Source organism: Schistocerca nitens, chromosome 8 (genome assembly GCF_023898315.1).
Source record: "Schistocerca nitens isolate TAMUIC-IGC-003100 chromosome 8, iqSchNite1.1, whole genome shotgun sequence".
NCBI classification, from domain to species: domain Eukaryota; kingdom Metazoa; phylum Arthropoda; class Insecta; order Orthoptera; family Acrididae; genus Schistocerca; species Schistocerca nitens.
In genome coordinates this window covers 638620161-638637626 of record NC_064621.1, presented here as the reverse complement: position 1 = coordinate 638637626, position 17466 = coordinate 638620161, and the positions used below count along the sequence as shown (strand labels likewise).

Here is a 17466-nt window from a genome sequence, read left to right as displayed (position 1 = left end):
TTCGGCCACCAGACGGAACCCAAAATAAGCGAGCATGGGGACTGCACTAGGTGGGAGAGTGGATCGGCCACGGAGCGCGCGTTTTATAAATACTACGTGCCGATAGCGCAACTGCCTACTTAGCAGGAGAGCCCGGGTTCGAGTTCCGGTCCGGCTCGCATTTCCGCTCATCGCCGCCGATTCCGCGGAAGATCACCATCCGACTGACATCAATTCCTTCCCTTTCCTTTCTCCCCCTCCACCTTCAATTTACATAATCAAATAACATTGTTGACTATGGTATATGGACATGCAACGTAAAGAGTCTTATCTGATAGGGTTTTCTTCCGACGGTCACAATGGCCCCCTTCTTGACGCTATATCCGTTGAATGTAGGTGACTACTGCGTGTGTGCATAGTGCGGTGTCAGCCTTGTGTTGTATTATGACGGGAGAAAGGCGAGGGTGAACCCCGGTGCAGATACACAGCCTACTCCTCTGGAATAGCACCGGGGTGGCGGTTAACAGACGGATGAAAGCCAAAAGTATCACGCGCTCCACCAGACACGGTGCAGTGGTTCCGAATTTAATTCAGGTCTCTGGAGCCAAGTCTGCTCTTCTTATCAGTCAAATATAGGTGGCGAACATTCCTTAAGCCAGCAGGATTCGGACCAACTATCTCGAGTGCAATGCTATCGCACAGGCGTCCCGTAACGCCTTAGGCTGGTAATAAACGGAATCTTCACTGTTTGCTAAGACACTATGGGTAACTACGACGGCGTGCTGAAAAGTAACGCCTCCCAATTTTTTCGAAAGTGTTTTCAAGTAAAACATTCTAGTTGTTTATTTTTAAAGTCGACATATTTATCAACAGAGTGGCCCTGATGACCGACACATGAGGCCAGTTAGTGCGTTCACTGCAGAATGTTTGACACTGTTGGCGGGGCCACAACCTCATCTCTGCTTGCACCGCTTCATCAGTATCAACGTGAAGTCGTCGAGGTTCTCTAAGTTTTGGAAGGAGATGGATGGGGACCAAGTCGCGACTGATCGATGTCAGTGACCCCAATGTGTTGGACTGCTGTGGATGTCGCAGCGCTTGTGTGTGATCTGTCATTGCCATCCTCAAGGAGAGGGTGTTCGATTTGTGAGCAAAGTCTTAGAATTCGAAAAGCAGTTACAGCGCGCTGCTTTTCACGCACCGACATAGATACGACACACACAGTACGGAGCCCTCTAGCGGCAGAGGGGTACAATTCGCGTCAGCAAAGCGGCAAGTCGACCGAGTAACGTGTCTGACGTGTATTGCCTCAGCCGATATTGAAAACAGAATAAAAAATTCCGAAGCATTTCTTTTCAGCGCGCCCTCGTATTTCCAGACGGTAATGAAACGTATTTACACTGTCGTATTTCTTACTGCTTAACGTAGTTGGCTGCATAATTACGAAAGCAGATGCAATCAATAACTGGATATGTAATTTAATGGAGTTAATTGAGAAAAGCAGCTCATACTAATGTCTGGCCCCGTAGATAAACTGTGGCATCACGATAATTCGTTCTAATTTCGAAAAAAAGGTACGGCTGTATCAGTCACCGACCGATGTCTTCGCACGCTGATTAACCTAACGATTGTTGACCAGAGCGTGCAGTCGATAATCACGACGAGCCTCCTTTCTCACTTGTCACTTGCCAAGTAAACCGGCGCAATACTTAACCCACAACCAGCACCCGCAAAACGTCAAAAGAAATGGATTAAAAGCTAATCCGTAATGAACACATGCGACTACTAACTAGAATGTTGTCGGTCACAGCTAGATTTCTAACTATGTCTGTTAATAACATGCTGTCATGCCCTCAGGGGTCGTGGATTCGGTGCAACGTCACTTCCGTGTGCAAAGTCTGAATGGTTTTTCAACTGTTTGTAGCAAACAACAGCGACTTCTCCTTGTAACCGAACGTCTGATCCGTTCTGGGTTCCTAGGGTCACATTCGAAAGGGACTGCTTCCAATTAAAAAAAGTTTCCTTGCAAACAATGTGTTTGTTTTTGTCATCACAGTCGGTTTTCACTAACACTCTTGTTACAAAATGGTTCAAATGGCTCTGAGCACTATGGGACTCAACATCTGAGGTCATCAGTCCCCTAGAACTTAGAACTACTTAAACCTAACTAACCTAAGGACTTGACACACATCCATGCCCGAGGCAGGATTCGAACCTGCGACCGTAGCGGTCGCTCGGTTCCAGACTGAAGCGCCTAGAACCGCACGCCCACACCGGCCGGCCAGGGATTTACCTTGTGTGGTTCAGGATATAATGAAAGTGGGCAGGTAGATAATCGAACCTCCGGAGGGGAAGTTCCTCGCCGCACTCTTCTCAGAATACTCAGCCGACACTTGTTTCACTTGTGATAGTTGGTTTATTTGTAAGAACACAGTTACAGGTGTACACACAGGACAACACTGGCTACCGTAAAGCGGCCACTGCGCGGGTACTCACGTGGCGTTCCTCCGCTGCGTTGAGGCCGGCAGACGGCGCGCGGACTGCTCCTGCAACACAGAGGGCACAGCCGTCTCAGCACGGGGTGTGTTCGTGGAGCGAAGAAACAAGTAGAAGCAGTGTGAGATGCCCAGCCCCACAGGTGGTCGACAAGCCAGCCAGAAAACTCAGATCTGCCTGCTTTGCACTTGGAAGTCCCCCTTCTATGTCGACCAGTGAACTAGACTGCTACGATTCTCTGCATATTTCCCCTCTCCCCCCACCCCCCTACAGTGCCCTAAGGCATAAAATAATCTGGTGATGCAACGCGGCCAAAGTGAAGAAATGCATTTTTCTGGAGAATCGTGAAATAAAGTTCTATGAAGTTGATAACCGAACATCTCGCGTCTTTACTTACGTGCCAATACATTTACTCCCTAACTGTATCTATAGGTAACAACGAGAGTGTTTTTTCAATGAACTGTGCAATTTAAAAACAGAATACTAGCAGTAAAAATTTGACAGACTGTACATCCCTTTCTAGGGCTTACAATATACGAGGGCTATCCACAAAGTACATTACGTTTTGGAATTAAAAATAAATACTGTATTGGAATTTTTTTAAATTATATACAGATGAAAGCCACACTTAAATACTACTTTTCTACGTAGTTCCCATTTAAATTAAGACCATTTAAATTAAGGCCGGCCGCGGTGGTCTAGCGGTTCTAGGCGCTCGGTCCGGAACCGCGCGACTGCTACTGTCACAGGTTCGAATCCTGCCTCGGGCATGGATGTGTGTGATGTCCTTAGGTTAGTTAGGTTTAAGTAGTTCTAAGTTCTAGGGGACTAATGACCACAGATGTTAAGTCCCATAGTGCTCAGAGAGCCAAATTAAGTCGTAAAATTCGGCCGCCTGCGGCTTCAACCTCTTCTTGAAGCTGTGCGTCGTCATCAAAACGCTGCATAGCCAACCACTTCTTCATTGCTGGGAATAAGTGGAAGTCGCTCGGTGCCAGGTCGGGACTGTACGGCGGATGAGGAAACAACTCCCACTTAAAAGAAAAAATGGTTCACATGGCTCTGAGCACTATGGGACTTAACTTCTGAGGTCATCAGTACCCTAGAACTTAGAACTACTGAAACCTAACCAACCTAAGGACATGACACACATCCATGCCCGAGGCAGGATTCGAACCTCCGACCGTAGCAGTCCCGCGGTTCCGGACTGCAGCGCCTAGAACCGCACGGCCACCGCGGCCGGCTCCACTTAAAAGATTCGAGAACTTCACGAGTGGCATTTGCCGTTTGGGCCCGGGCCTTGTCGTGAATCAGCAGGATCTTTGAGCCCAACTTTCCCCTGCGCTTGTTTTGTATTGCTCTTCTGAGGTTGTGCAGAGTTTGGCAATACCTTTGAGAATTTATTGTAGTGCCTCTCTCCAGGAAGTCCTGAAAAATCACACCTTTTCTGTCCCAAAAGACAGTCACCACGTGGTTGAAGGCGCAGGCGGCCGAATTTTACGACGAAGGAATTTCCAAGCCCGTCCATCGCTACGATAAGTGCCTTAATTTAAATGGCAACTACGTAGAAAAGTAGAATTTAAGTGTGGCTTTCATCTGTATATATAAAAAAATTCCACTACTTTATTTATTTTTAATTCCAAAACGTAATGTACTTTGTGGATAGCCCTCGTAGTTTTAACTTTTATGCAAGAGTTTTATTTAATTATTTAGTTATCCATTCGGCGTTTTAAAGACGAATATTAATAAACATATTACAACATAAAATACGCTACCAGTGGAAATCGAAGAGGAAACTGAAAATCTTCAAATATTCATCAACAGAGTAAAGGAATACATCATTAGCATCTACTACAATTAATCAGAATATTTGTACTTGGGAATGTAAATTGGAGGCATTGGTGCAATAACCCGATATAGCCACTTTCGGCCGAAAATGATATTTCATCATCATTGCACGGTTTGAAAACCGCTCTGTCGTGTGGTGTAAGAACAACATCTGTGTTCGGGACCGACCCACGCCAGCATAGAGAATGGACCTGTCGACGTCGTGCCTTTGGGACAAGAACCAAACACGTCAGGCGCTTGTGCTTTGTAATTCCAAACAGCGGTCAGAGTCTGGCACGTGAAAAAAACGGAAGACGTGCACTCTGGTTTATAGCGATGTCACGGAGCTTGCCGAGATGTATGTGCCAACCTCAGACACGGAGTTTTATGAAATGAGAGTAAGTGGTACCAGAGACCTTTTCAAGTCTCAGACATCTATGATGTGTATAGATGCAGTCTCGAACGACGAATGAAAATTTGTACGAAGGCCGGGATTGGAACCTGGGCCGCTTCCTCGCTAGGCAGATGTGCTGAACACCACGACAGCCTAGTGTAGCGGCTTTGTACAACTGCACGGATTACCCTACCACGCCTGCCTTCTCAATTCAAATTACATTCACTCCTCAGCGCACTTGGTATTCCCCCTAAACTGGAACAGTATTGCAGAGGCTCTCCACCTTCATTGGAATTGCACAGTCAGCACTGAACTGAAACACAGGCGTAGGTGACTAGGAGGGAGGCGCGCAACCGTAATCAGCGCATTTGGGCAAAGAAACTGTGCCACGGTCGTGTAGCGGTCACAGCACCTGCCTAGTGAGCAGCGGATGCGCGTTCGAATCCTAGCCTTTGTACAAATTTCCACTCGTCACTTCAGTCTGCATGTGTATACATGGAATTTTACAATAAGGTGATCTGTGACGGAAATGCTACATGCAGTTCATCAGAAAGAGAGGCACAATGAACTACTGACTAAACTTCCACCACCTATGACTTATTAGGGTATCCATTTTTAAAAATCTCATACTCTTCATCAACTTCAGTAACCTGCAGTATCTTTAATTACTTGCTTCTCTTTTGACTTTACATTAAAAAACAAGGGCGAGACAAGTCCAGTTTTTTCAAGTTCTATAAATAACATAATAAACTTTTCTTTGGTGATGTAGTAAGATACTGTGTGTTGGAGGTTGGAAAACGAAAAGATTGATTAATAAAGTTTTTCAATTACTGGATGATATTTTGGCTGTTACTCGAAAGTGTCCTAACGCGACTTATCTGGTTATTACACCAATTCATTCAATTGCGGTCAACTCTAATATTTCTGCAGACCTTGATAACAGCATTATACAGAGCTAAACAGAGTTACATATACGCTTTATTTGAAACAGCAGAGAGAAACAACAGCTGAATAGTATAATAGAAGAAGAGGTTATTTTTTCCCAAAATAGTTGCTTTTATGCCAGTATACATTTATGAAGTAATCTAGAAGTAATTTTCTTAATTATTAGTGCGAGTAAATTACCACTAGTCATAGTTCTTTTTTACTGAGCCCTTTTATAACTGCTAACGCCTGTTGATATGCAACCTGTCTCACTCCCTATGTCAGCGATATAGTTGACGGGTGGATTTATGGGCCACACATCGTTAAAGAAAGAAAGAAAGAAAGAATGAATGAATGAATGAATGAATAGGCCTACAAACGCAGGAGGTAATTTTGCTGTTTGCTTAATACCCTTATCATTTTGTTGTTTTGCTAGGTAATGTTACAATCATGGCTTTTTCTAGCTGCAAGAGGAAAAGAGGCATACAGCAAAAGGGCAATGCGACATATCCTGAAGAGCATTACCATTGTGTTTGCAGTCTCCACAGCAAACGTTTCACTGAATGCGGAGTCGTGCTGCTAGGACGGTAACAGACGGCTATAAAGTATCATTACACGTTAACAAGATCTTTAGAGGCAGAGCACAAAATAGAAGTGGATAGGGATGTGGCTGCGGAAAGCGCGTGTCTTTTTGAAATCATCACGCGATTTAGGGAAACCGAGCAAAACATACGTACGTATATCCGTGGACAGACAGACTTCAACTCTTTCCTTCCCATACGAGTCTGACGTCTTAACCATTGTCCCACCATCTTCGGTAGGGCTGTGCAAGTTACACTAAATGGTAACAACGTGTGTTTCTTAGGAAGGAAACCTACGGAAACTTTTTGGATAAATTTATACAAAACGCGTTCGACGTAGACCGTACTAAAATTCTACCGCCTTTACCGTATATCCCAGAATCACGACAAAAACACGAGAGACACAAGGGCACTTACATAGGCATACGGTCCAGTCATTTTCTCGGCCTATCCGAGAAAGGAATAGTGCAGTGTAATACTGACAGTATACTGCGCACCGCACTGCACGGTATATGTTTACACACATATTCCTTCCGTGTAAACACTGCGTAACGAAGCGGCAACAGCGGCAACGGCCTTTCGCAAATTGCTAACGCATTCTGTAAACTACTGAAAACCTTTGACTAGCGTGCTACGAAAGAACAATCTATGGGTGTTGCCTTGTCCCTTAATCCTGATAAAAAATATAATACTAATTCGCAAGTCTCAATAAAGTTTCACTGCGGAGGCGGAGATAACGGAACATTCACAGCTAGATAAAGCACAGCGCATGTTCAGTGCAGGAAACAACTACTGTCACGTGACAGAAAACGTGAGGAAGCAACTGTGGGGACTTTCCGCTGTATTGTACAGTCGTGTCACGCCTAGATCGAGAGGAACAACACGGGAAGTTATCGACGATTTCTCAACGTGCGCGTCATTCCGACGAACTTAAAAATTATTCCTCAGCCGACGTTTAATTTTCATCAATGGATGTTTAATTTCCATTAAATGGACTCCGGCAGTCTCTCCCTCTCCCCCACTTCCACCTAAAAGCATTAAGCTCAAACGCTTTCAAAGAGCGGCCGAGTTAATTTAATTTACGGCGAAAATAAGATTAATAACGGAGGTCGGCCCTTTATGGCTGCTGCCACAACGGGCTGGAAGACTGCGCGAAGAACTTCAGCTACAAAGATATGGTACTCGTAACTGGAGGTTATAAAAGGCGAGAACGGAAGAGGGTAGGAGCGAGGCGCACAATGATCGCATGTCACTTGCAATCTTATCTGTGGTTGAGTTTAAGACACGTCACAGACAGAGAACACGGAAATAAGTTTCGAATCTAACATTAGGGTGACTCAGCAGCGTAGAGCAGGCGCACACCTAACTCGTACAGACAACACAAATGTATTTCGTTTTAGGATTTTACAGGCAGTGATTAAAAAAAAAAAAAAACACGCATTTGTAATGGTATCTTGCTAACCGACTTAGGACAGCACCGTTAGAACGCACTGCTAGATAACACTGAATAGGTTAGATGTAAGTTTCCATGTCTCAAATACTCTCTCTCTCATGCAGTGACAAATTTTTCAATTAATGAAGGAATGTACTTTTTCTGTTTATGTTCGTGCAACATATTCAGCCGAAACGTAGATCACATTGCGTTCACGCGCAGAAGGTGAATGTGAGCTATCCCCGTTTTCAACCACGGGTATCTGGAACGATAAGCACGTCTACATCGGTACCCCGCGAGGATACTCTGTACCACTACTTGTTATTAGCTGTCCTGTTTCACTTGCAGAAAGAGCGAGGGAAAAACGACAACCTGTACGTCTCCGTATGAGTCCTAATTCCTCGTACCTTATCTTCGTGGCCCTTACGCGCAATGTCTGCTGGCAGCAGTACAATAGTTCGGCAGTCAACTTCAGACGCCGGTTCTCTAAATTTTCTCAGTAGTATTTTTCGAAAAGAATGTCGCCTTCCCTCCAGGAGTTCCCGTATGAGATCCCGAAGTATCTACGTAACACTTACTTGTTGTTCGAACCTACCGATAACAAATCTAGCAAACCACCTCTGAACTGCTTCGATGTCTTCCTTCAATCCGACCTAGTACGGATACCAAACACTCGAGTAGTACTAAATAACAGGTCGCAGCAGCGTCCTATATGTGGTCTCCTTTACAAGTGAACCACTCTTTCCTAAAATTCTCCCAAGTCAACCATTCACCTTCCCACCACAGTTCTTACATGCTCCTTCCACCTAATACCGCTTTGCAACGTTACGCCCAGATACTTAAACGACTGTATTGTGTCAAGCAGGACACTAGCATTACAGGTCTGATCTTCCTACTCATCCACATTAACTTATATTTCTCCAAATTTAGGACTAGCTCCCATTCATCACAGCAACTGGAAATTATGTCTAAGTCGTATATCTTCCTACAGCCACTCAACTTCGACACCTTTCCGTACACCACTGCTTCATCAGCAAAGAGGTGCAGATTCTGCCCACCCTGTCTGCCAAATCAATTGTGTATACAGGAGAACAACAGCAGTTCTATCACATCTCCCTGGGGCGCTCCTGACGACACCCACGTCTCTGGGTTCTATTTTTCACCAAGTCTTGGAGCCATTCATATATCCGTGAACTTATTCCATATGCTCGTACCTTCGTTCAAAGCTTGCAAAGGGGCCCCCCGTGTCAAATGCTTTCCGGGAATCTAGAAACATAGACTCTGCCTGTTGCCCTTCACCCATAGTTCTGAGTGTATCATGTGAGAAGAGAACAAGCTGAGTTTCGCACAAGCATTGCTTTCCCAAACCGTACTGATTCGCAGACATAAGCTTCTCAGTCTCAAGAAAGTGAATTATATTCGAACTGAGTACATGTTCAAGGATTCTACAGCAAACAGAAGAGATATTGGTTTGTAATTCTGCGGGTCTATTCTTTCCTTATATACTGGAGTCACCTGGGCTTTTTCCCAGTCGCTTGGGACTTTGCACTGGGCGAGAGATTCACGATAAATGCAAACTAGATAAGGTGCCAATGCCGTAGAGTAGTCTTCGTAAAATCGAACATAGAAGGCAAATAACCGCCAGGGAGCACATCAGCGACTTACAAATAGCCGGGATGGTTCCTTTGAAAGGGCACGGCCGATTTCCTCCCCCATCCTTCCCTAACCCGAGCTTGCGCTCCGTCTCTAATGACCTCGTTGTCGACGAGACGTTAAAACAACACTAACCTAACCTAAAAAACTTACAAATAAGAACTTCACACGGCAGTTTAACTGTTCTCACGAATCACTACCGGAGGCAGTGCTACAAACTATTTACATGGTGTACTCAGAAAGGGCCGTTCGCTCAAATGAACACACATTTGTCAGAAAAAAAGCTTTTATTCGCAGTTTTCCTTTCTACAAAACTTTTATACGTCATCAACGTTCATTTCTATGCACTTCTGACAACGCTTCACATGCTTTCTTCAAGACATTTGCGAAGAAGTTCTCTGCCTGAGAATTGAACCAATTGACGATGGCCGTCTTTAATTAATCTTCAAACCGTAGTTCGAGCAAGCCACTGTTTCACCTCCAATAAGAGGTAATAAATCGCTGGACGTGGAGTCGGGATTATATGGTGGGATGTACTGGATCCTATCCTTAGTACGGACAGCTGTGTGTGGACGTAAGTTGTGGTGTGGGCTATTATGACAACAATACGCGGCATCGCCGATTTCTGATGCTAGTTTCAATTTGATCGAAGTATCGCTGACCGCACCAACTGTACCTGTGGAACCACGCCCAATGAAATCGAACGAAAGAAGGGCGACTTCGTTCCAGAAAAAGTTAGCCAACCATTTTCGAGTCACGTAAGGAGTGTGCTCGAATTTATTCGGTTCTGTCGAATATGCATGGAACCACTGTATTGACTGTTATTCTGATTCTTCTTTGAGTAGGATAGTGACGTTTCATCGCCCACAGCAATATGGGAAAGGAAATGATCTCCTACTTGTCGACAACGGTCCGAAATCGTTCGTCCCCTTGACTTTGTGTTTGTCAGATAGCATTTCCGGTACCCAGCAACACACAAATCTCGAGTTTTGCCTTGACGATTCGTAATGCAAGGCGTCAACCACCAGTTTTGTCTGGATGCTGGGGCTGCCGCTCCTGCCTTCGTCATCCACACTGGCACGGCCGCTTTTAAGAACATCTCGACGCCAAATAAGAGGCCACTGTTGTCTGCTTTCTAACGACTACTCAATCAGTACGATGGCTTCTGTAGTGTCGTAAACCACCAACAGATGGTACTGCATTCGTGCAACTCTGTTTTCAGCGTAGATTTACATGTAAGCGAACGGCCCTTACTTTCAGAACGTGCCTCGTATAGCGCCGCATCCTGCAAATCACTGAGTTATGGGCCACGAGTGTTAAGAGTCAGTATGACGCGTGGTGGGAAATATGATACATCTACTGCCCAATTTGCGATTACCTACAGCGTTTAATAAGAGCGATTATGCTAAGTAAACCATTAGGAGTAACGTCTTATAAGGACGCGATATATGGGACGATGTTTCAGCCAGTGGCATAAAGTTTGGAACCTGAGCGAACCTGAATTGTCCCTTTCCCCACCGGTCCGTGACGACAAGTACCAGCGCTCTCCCTTCCCGACCGTACAGACTCGCCAAACGAGTTGTATGTAGAGCGCTTAATCCCGTGTTATGTCTCGAGGGTCGCCCAAATACGAACTGGTAACCGCGCGAAGCGCGTTCGCCGTCAACCGTGCAGCAGCAGCTAATCTGTTTCGCACAAACAACTACTGCACTGCTTCATGAACGAAGCACTTTACTGCACACACAGCTGCTGCTCTTGCTTCTTGGCTAATGCTGCAGAAGGCAGTGGCAGGGCCTGACAACAAAACTAGTTTCCCCGTGCTGCCACGGCGTAATAATAAACTCTAGGTATGAATAACGCACAGCCCCAGTGGAGTCGTCGAAACGACTTGCAAACTGCTCACTAGTCTGCTGTGAACTGGCGCCTTGTTCACGGTTAAAACCGTATTAATCCTAACCGTGTGCGATGCCTTTTACATAGCGTCTACGCCGCACTCGCAAGTAAACAAACAAGCAAGGCTAACAGAACGTATTACGCAGTAAACGAGACGTACCACGCACAATGGTCTAATGTCTCACCTCCGTTGTAGTCTTCTAGTCTTCGTAATAAGCGTTCCACGCGATAATCGAAGTCGAGACCACAGTGTTGGGTTGGGTTGATTTTGGGGGAGGGGGGGGGGGGGGGGAGACCAAACTGCGAGGTCATCTGTCTCGTCGGATTGGGGAAGGAAGTCGGCCGTGCCCTTTCAAATACCACAGCGTGGGGATGTCAGTGCGTTAGTCACGATTACTGTCTGATGTCAGCTCCACTGGGATAAAGCAACACAGTAAGACAACTTTCAGAGCTTCCTAGTTGTTGACAGGAAAGAAATGGATGCTCAAAAACGTCGTTTTCCCTACTAAATTGATAATATTTATTTAGTAAACACAGTTGTGGTCCCATTTCAGTTGTCCGATCTTCTTAAGAGATCTTCATCAGATCTACATTACTTGACGACAGCAGGAATCGCTGGCGTGGAGCCGGCCCCTCCGTGCTGGCGCAGAGAATACTGGCCAGTGCTTTTGTCAAGTGTTTCAAGTTGCTTCAATACTCCGAGGGTATCTAGTTCCAAGTTACTCATGTTGGCAGCTGTTCTTCATTCGAATTATGGAATATTTACTTCGTCTTCGACGACAGTAGAAACGTGTGTACACTATACGGTTCTCACCTAGCGTGATAATATAAATTGAAGCGCCAAAAGATCTGGTACAGGCATGCGTATTCAACTACAGATATACGTGAACAGGCAGAATACGGCGCTGCCGTCGACAACCCCTATATAAAACAAGTGTCTGGCGCAGTTGTTAGATCGGTTACTGCTGCTACAATGGCAAGCTATCAAGATTTCAGTGAGTTTGAACGTGATGTTATAGCCGGCTCACGACTGATGGGACCAGCATCTCTGAAGTAACGAAGAAGTGGGGATTTTTCCGTACGAGCATTTCACGTCTGCACCGTGAAATTCAGGAATCCGGTAAAACATTAACTCTCCAACATTGATGCGAGAGGAAAAAGGTCTAGCAAGAACGGCACCAACGACGACTGAAGAGAATCGTTCAACGTGACAGAAGTGCGACCCTTCACCAAACTGGTGCGGATTTGAATGGTGGGCCACCGGCAAGTGTCAGCGTGCGAACCATTCAGCGAAACATCATCGATATGCGCTATCGGAGCCGAAGGGCCACTCGTGTACCCTCGATGTCCGCACGACACAAAGCTTTACGCCTCGACTGGGCCCGTCAAGCACCGACATTGATGGCTGGAAACATGTTGGCTGGTCGGACAAGTTTCAAACTGTATCGAGCGGATGGATGTGTACGGGAATGAGACACCCCACGAATCCACGGACCCTGAATGTTGGCAGGGGACTGTTCAAGGTGGTGAAGGCTCTTTCAATGGTACGGGGCGTGTGCAAATGGAGTGATATGGGACCCCTGATACGTCTAGATACGACTCTGACAGGTGAGACGCACCTAACCATCCTGTCTGATCACCTGTATTCATTCGTGTCCATTGTGCATTACGACGGACTTGGGCAATTACAGCGGGACAATGCTACACCCCACACTACAGAATGGCTCCAGGAACACTCTCCCGAGTTTAAACACCTCGCTTGAGCGTATCTGGAATGCGTTGCAAGGTGCTGTTCTGAAGAGATCTACACCCCTCGTACTCTTACGGATATACGGACAGCTCTGCAGGATTCACGGAGTCAATTCCCTCCAGCAATGTTTCAGACACTAGTCGAGTCCATGTCACGACGTATTGCGGCATTTCTGCCTGCTTGCGGTAGCCCTACACGATATTACGCAGGTGTACGAGTTTCTTCGGTTCTTCAATGTATTTCTGACAAGAAACAGCGGCCAAAGAACAATCGAATTCCACACACACTTCCGCAGATTATGCGAAGTTCGACAGAAGCAATTTTGAGCTAAAACCCGCCTTCGGGAGTGTAAATATGAAACGTCAGGCCGTATTTAAGTCGCTTTGAAGAGGAAAGTTGGGCGTCGCTGGTGCTGCTGTCGTCAGCAGCCTGGGATACGCGATGTTACATCAGAGGCCACCGGGGAAAAAACAAACGTCGCCGACAGCGAGGGAGGCGCGAATAAGCAAGGAGAGCTGCCGAGGGCGCGCAGTCGGCGCAGGCGTTCTGCCGGCGGGCCGATGCACACGATGCGGCGCCCTCGTGACATTTCATTCGTCGCGCTGCCGGTACGGATTTAATAACGTAATGCCACCCGCGCCCGGCCCTTCATAAGAATTAACTTACCCCGATCCACTGCCGGCCACATGAAAAATTCACTGCGACGGCGCCGGATAAAAGAGAAATAATGTTTTATAACTGAAGCCGACTCGTCCGCTACAGCCCTCTCTACCCCCATCACTTGCCTTTTTCCAACGCCGGTTGTCGTTATTTCTGTTCCAAACGCAAAAGGAAGTTTCATATTTTAACAGATTTATAAATTACTCAGTAGGTAGAAGCGCGAGAACAAAGCTAACGGACATTTTAACCAGCGGAGCTCTGTCGACGCCGGCGTAATGTGCGTCAGGCGGACGATCCATTTCTGCCTCGCGCGTTCGGCGCAACCCAATAAAAAACACGCCCGTCTGCTGGCGCGCTCACCAGCCACTTCCCCTCTATACGTTGACAAATGGAAAAATTAAAAAAGCTCGCGCAGAGGTCTACCGTGTTATGGTGTTATGGGGTGGGCGTACCTGTTGGTTACAGGTCGAACAATCGCTGTTCCACACGTTTGTGCACATACACAAGATCCCGTACCAGAATGACATTATCAGACATTTTACCAATTTCGTTTATCACGTAGTCAATTGAGTCGTTTGTACAATGCTATTTTAAAGAAGGAAAATGGCAAAAATATGTTTCAAGGTCGAACCGTTGGTAGCGGAACAACTTTTTTTTGCACGATTTGTTAATCACAAACTGGACCGTGGTCCGCAGTGCGCGTTAAAACTCGTGCAATCGGCTCGATTAAGCCGTGACGTTTGTCGGAGGACGTCAGAAGCGTGCGTGCCAGCGCCGGCTGAACCACGGCCAGTAAAATACTGCGGCGTTGGTCCCGAAAGCTGACTTGGCGACAGCCCGAACTAGAGGAGTGAATGAGCATCTCAATGTAGTTCCACAAATTGCACCATTTCCAGAGCGAAATGTTTTGAAATGCACAGTAAAAGCCGGCTGCTATTACGCTCTCGTTGCTTACGGGGCGCTACCGGAACACCGAGAAGCGGCAGCAATTACGTCGCGCCATCGGCTGTGCTCGGTCCCGGTCAGTTACTGCCCAGGAACTGTGAAAGGTGACGGGGCTGGCATTCTTTTAGACACAGCCCTTGGCCTTTGCTTAAGGGCAGCGGGCCCTGGCATTACCGGCGCCATCTCGTCCAGTCGGAGTTGTTGACTACAGTTTCCCACCTACTCTTCTCCTTCTCCATGCATAATACGCAACCACTGGCCGCCTCTCTACAGCGAACTCTGAACAATACGAGCACAAAGATTTAATTTTGATGCTACACATTAGTCAGATTCTCACCTTTTTTCCACAATTTCCCCCCAGGCTTGTTATCTGAAATATGTATTAGCGAAATACTTGCCCCTCTTCTTTTCATTGGCTCTCCGCATGCTTTACTACGATTGTTACAGTCGTCCATTATACCGCTGATATTAGTTTCTGATTTCAAAGGCAGAAAACTTGGCCGAAACAAGGGCGTATCTGTGCTTTGACCTGTAATGACGCCCAAACGTGAGGCGGGTGAAACATATTTTTAGTTCAAGCAGCACTCTTTAAATGGGACGCACAGGAGTCACCGAACGGTAGGTTACAGTGTTAAGTTTCACAGTTTTAAACACGGCTGTTACTCAGCAACCGTATATTAGTTTCAACATAGGGTTATACAGCCAACAGGTTGCAAATAACTGGTTGATTGAGCGAGGTTTCGACACCTACTAAGGGTGTCTTCATCAGAATGAAATTTTGATAAACCGTAAAATTACACTGCGAAAAGGGAATGGTCAGACTGATGATGAAGATGCTAGTTAGGCACACTTGGCAAAGGCTCGAATGTTCTATTTTATTTTTGACTCGAGCACAGCTGCTCCGAATTCTGACTATTCCCTGTTCGCAATGTAATTTTACGGTTTATCAAAGTTAAATTCTGAGTAGTAGGTGTCGAAACCTAGGTCAATGTACTAAACAGTTATTAAAAACCGGCTGGCTGCATAATCCTATGCTGAAAAAAGGGTGTCAAGTTCGTGGATCGTGTGACATCGATTACATGCCTATGAGTAATTTCACAAAACTATATGGAAGTGAACGTAAATGTGAATTCACGAGTACGGGTGGCAGACGGAAATCTCGTACTAGTTTGAAGGGTTCTGGAAATGTGCGGTGCGTGTATGAAGGACGTGAGGACGTGGCATACGAGACGCTAGTGCCATCTATTTTTGAGTGCCGTTGCAGTATTTTGTGCTCTTCTGAAGACATCTCTGGAGCTGACAGATACGCTGCTATGTTAGCAGCAAGTCGCTGCAGCTCAGAGTATGTAGGTGCAACAGAGGGGATCGAGGAAGCTGAATGAAAATCACTGTTCTCTTGTAATATGTGGCATTTCTAGGACTGTGCAAAACTTCTACTGTCTCCATCACGTGTTTGGTTAGGGATAAGAGGTAAGAGAGAGCGTACGGAAGTGTACGAACATCTCTGTCTTGTTGCATCAACGGCCCTCACACGTTCGATAACTTTGTCAAACCATCACCGCCTGACATGTTGTCATTACATGAAATATTGACGAGCAGTACGGATTCCCCTAAAACAGTCTGAATATTCTCAGTACGTACTGTGCGTGTGGGGTCGTGTATTGACGGTTTGACTATATTCCACGTTCAAATGTTGACAGAGCTTCATGAACCGGTCACAGAGCGTTATTGTGCATTGTTTCTGTTTTCAGTTCGCCTTTGTGTCTCGTTACAAGTTCGCGCTTCAGTGCCCTGCGTCCTAAATTGAACAAAGAACTGGTGGCTAAATTTATCGAGTACTACAAAAACAATAATCCCCGTTAAATCAATATTCAAAGGAATATACGGAAAAAAATTAAAATGAGGGCTGTGAAGACTTACTGAACATTCACACTAAACAGCGGTGTCAATTTATTTATGGCTTTTTGAAAAATTTTAAACGTACTATTAATTCGACAAATTACAGAGCAGTGAGGAAAAAGGCTTTCATTTTGAAAAGTACATCACATATATGCAGTATGAAGAGGTCTGTGAAATGATTTCTAGTCTCACAAATTTATCTGAAAACGTTAAAAAACGTTTTACGTTAATCAGCTTAACATATCACTGCAGGACACAGTTTCTTCATAGACTCCCTTAACAATTTCCCTAGTTGTATCTGTTACTATTACAGCACTAAAAGCTTTCGAATGACCTGCCTGTCGCCAAACATCTCAAAACTAATCGTAATCTTTTTTCATTAACGTGTGTTTTATGTTGTTTCAACTTTAGTAATTTTTGGTACAACGCATCCGAAAATTGCGGAATCTTTCGGGCTCTCGGTTCTGATTTCAGTCAGTTAATTAACACGAGAAAGAGGTCGCCCCTAGTTTCCAGCCATTCTCGGACTCATTTACTGTTTTTGGTTGTTTTTTTTGTTGTTTCTTGCCAGTTATAGTTAATATAATTGCGGTACACGCTTTATTTTATATTTTCAACGTCTTAACGTTGTGAAATTGCGTTGTCAACTGGCAATATTCTTCGTCGCTTCAGTGTACTGAATGTTTTGGCAAAGTAGTATTGCCAACAAGTAATGTGGCCGCATGCAGGGCGCTATATGCGAATAAGGCAGAACAACAGTGCCCTGTGGAACAAATACGGAGCTTCTAGGGGCGCCCTTTCCCTGGAGCGGCGGCGCCGTACGGATCGGAGGTCAGTCGTGTTGGGAGCGCGACTGTACCGGCGCGTTGCTATGACAACTCCCCATCGAGCCCCGGAATTTCTTCCAGCAGACCCGGGCCCCCGGGTCACCCTCAATCTTGTCAGGCAGCGCTTGCAAATTACTCGCCGCCTCGCACTATAAACTACCTTAATGAAATTTCTTTGTCGGCGGCTGCGAGCGCCCAGTGTCTCC

The 17466-nt window shown here is 45.8% G+C and overlaps 1 protein-coding gene across 5 annotated transcripts in view; it reads right to left on the bottom strand.

The window, feature by feature from the left end:
- Positions 1-17466, bottom strand: part of LOC126198482 (transducin-like enhancer protein 4) — a 510722-nt gene that overhangs the window by 150031 nt on the left and 343225 nt on the right. For all 5 annotated transcript variants that reach the window (XM_049934844.1, XM_049934845.1, XM_049934846.1 and 2 more), the window contains one exon: positions 2476-2525. In XM_049934844.1, coding sequence (XP_049790801.1) covers positions 2476-2525 — 50 coding nt within the window. The remainder of the gene's footprint in view (positions 1-2475; positions 2526-17466) is intronic.